The sequence below is a fragment of the Macadamia integrifolia genome, chromosome 8 (genome assembly GCF_013358625.1).
Source record: "Macadamia integrifolia cultivar HAES 741 chromosome 8, SCU_Mint_v3, whole genome shotgun sequence".
Taxonomy (NCBI): Eukaryota; Viridiplantae; Streptophyta; class Magnoliopsida; order Proteales; family Proteaceae; genus Macadamia; species Macadamia integrifolia.
In genome coordinates, this window is record NC_056564.1 from 5,273,219 (window position 1) to 5,275,638 (window position 2,420).

General features: G+C 39.4%; 1 protein-coding gene across 3 annotated transcripts in view; it reads left to right on the plus strand.

Moving 5' to 3' along the window:
* The first annotated feature begins 420 nt into the window (after positions 1–420).
* The window catches only part of LOC122085781 (protein FAR-RED ELONGATED HYPOCOTYL 1-like), a 2,305-nt gene continuing 305 nt past the window's right edge, over positions 421–2,420 (plus strand). The window contains exons 1-3 of one of the 3 annotated variants that reach the window (XR_006142221.1): positions 421–869; positions 1,434–2,071; positions 2,119–2,408. Coding sequence is in view for 2 of the 3 variants with exons in the window: in XM_042654358.1 (XP_042510292.1) it covers positions 823–869; positions 1,434–1,972 (586 nt within the window). In the remaining variant the exon portion in view is untranslated. Of the gene's footprint in view, positions 870–1,221; positions 1,326–1,433; positions 2,072–2,118; positions 2,409–2,420 lie in introns of those variants that run through there. The other 2 variants (XM_042654359.1, XM_042654358.1) reach the window with 2 other exon arrangements.

A 2,420-nucleotide genomic window follows, 5' to 3' on the forward strand; every position in this document is an offset into this window, starting at 1 on the left:
TTTTATATATAAGGTAGATGTCATGAAACTGTAATCCCTTAAGGGGGTAAAATACCTCATTTGTCCTTGTAGATAAAACCTTGAATTGTGAGAAGTCTCTTAGTTTGTGGTTGAATATCACGTGTTTTACATTTATTAGTGAGGTTTGTTAACCCAGGTTTGCTTGTGAGTTTGGAAAGTATGAAACTTGTGAAAACGAATACTCTTCTTAAATCAAGATCAAAAAACTTGAAATGGGATATGAGTCGATCACTGAAATCAACTTGGAATCGATATGACTCGACCTGGACTTCAATACATGATAGAGTTAAGGTGAAACGGATAAGGATTCCATGGGAGTTTTCAAAACCTTGTCTATGGGGACCACTGTTGTGTTCCCTTCTTTAATGGAGGTTTACAGTCATCGAATCGAGATCCCACGGAAGCCAATTCTAATTGGTCGTGCAGCCCATTTAGGAATTCTTTTTTGGGGTAAATGTGGAGGAAAGAAGAAAAGTGGAGTGGAGTGGAGTGGAGCAGGCGAGTAGGCGATGGCCATGGTAGTCTCATCCTAATTTTAATGCCTCTCTAATTGCCATGAGACCCCATTTCCCAAATGTGAGACTGAAGACTCTACTCTCTCCCTTGAGCCCTGAGGCTTGATTAGACTCTTCTTCTACGATACTGATCAGCATTCAGAGACCGAGGGCCATGTAGGATTTTGGAACCCTCTCTCACTCTCTCTCTCTCCTTCTCCTCTGCATCCTCACTTGCACAACTTCTCCACCGGAAAGGACGAAGATCGCCGATTAAAGAAGTGGGCTGCTTTGTTTATTGTTGCAGATGGATGATGAAGATATCGGAAGCTCAAAGACGACTGTAGTTGACAGGTTTGATTTACAAAACCCTAGATTTCTATTCCTTTTTATCTCGAACACTGTTTTTTGCGAGTCTGATTATTTTAGAAATTTCACTCTCTTCTTGTTTCCAGAATATATGATTCTTGATTCTTTTGAGTTCTGTTGAATCTGCTCAGTAATTCTAGAGTATCATTGAAACTAAAACTGTTGCTTGTCTCAGACATCTCACCCAGAAGCCTGATTAGGGGTTATCTGAAGTGACCAACCCAATTTGCTATTTTTTCTGCTTGGTTGGTCTCGTGAGTGCTAGATTATTTCAGCTCAGAGACTTTCCTTCAGAGATTGATTAACAGAGTCTTTACCTGTTTGTTTATTTATTTAGCCAAAGCAAAGCGAGCTTTCACTTTTCATCTTGAATCAGAATCCATCCCACTTGCATGTGTTTGATACTTCAAAGCTATCGCATTCAATGCTTCTCCTAAACAGTTCATCGTTTTTCTACCAAAAAAAAAAAAAAAAACAGTTCATCATTTTTGTAAGTAATTGGGAATGCAACATTTCTCACAATTAATAATTCACCAACATTTTTTCCAGCTTCCATGACTACGAGGTAATCCAAGCCGAAGTTTATGATTTGAACAAGAAAAGGAAGTTGGAAAATGAACAGTTATGCTTTGCCCAATCAAAGTATAAGTTTGGGTGCCGAAGCTCTGGTTGTGAACATGAACTAGCATTAGCAAAAGAATTAGAGGAAGACGAGATGAAGAAGGGAAAAGGAGTAGCAGAGCTTGATGAGAATGAGAAAACGCTTGAGCCTGAGTATCCCTCACAGACATTCACCTATGCGCAGTCTTGCACATCGTTGGGTAGCTGTAGCAGCAACAGTCTCAAGGACACCCTCCATTACAGCGGAGGCAGTGAGGGCCAAGGGATTGTCAATGAAGTCGCAGAATATAATCATCCCAACATTAAGGGTAGATTGCAGTTTGGAAAAAGAGCTCTGCTCTCAGTAGACCAGCTCGAACAATTTGAAGAATATGCTGAGGAATTTGAAGACATGATAGTCTGCTCCAATGTACCATCAGAAACAGATCATTTTGTGCTATCTTCTGGAAAATGGAGCATCAACCAAGGTTAGATTTCCTTCTAGACAAAGAAGAATAAAAGAATGTCTGGATGGAATGAAACTATCAATTTGATCTGTAAACCTCATTACCTGGACAAATAGAAAAATTTGCGGAAAAAAATCGTCTGCAAGCAATTCCGATTTCAACCAAAAATTTGCTGGTCCATTTCATCATGATCAGATGATTTCCATGGGATTGCCGTTTTATTAACACAACCCATGTTGAAAATTTTAGGAGTTGTATAGTCCCACATCAGTTTTGTTTGGGTCCTTAGTGCTTTCGTGCCTTAAGGTTTTGGGTTGAACCCTCTAAAATGAAAAACCAAGTCCCTTTGTTATCGGTGTTGAATTATAGAGTTATAGTTTATACAACAACCCATACAATGGGTTTGGCTGGAAAACTTGAATAGCCCAGTTTATTAGTTAGGCAGAGATATACAATTTCTGTTCCCCCC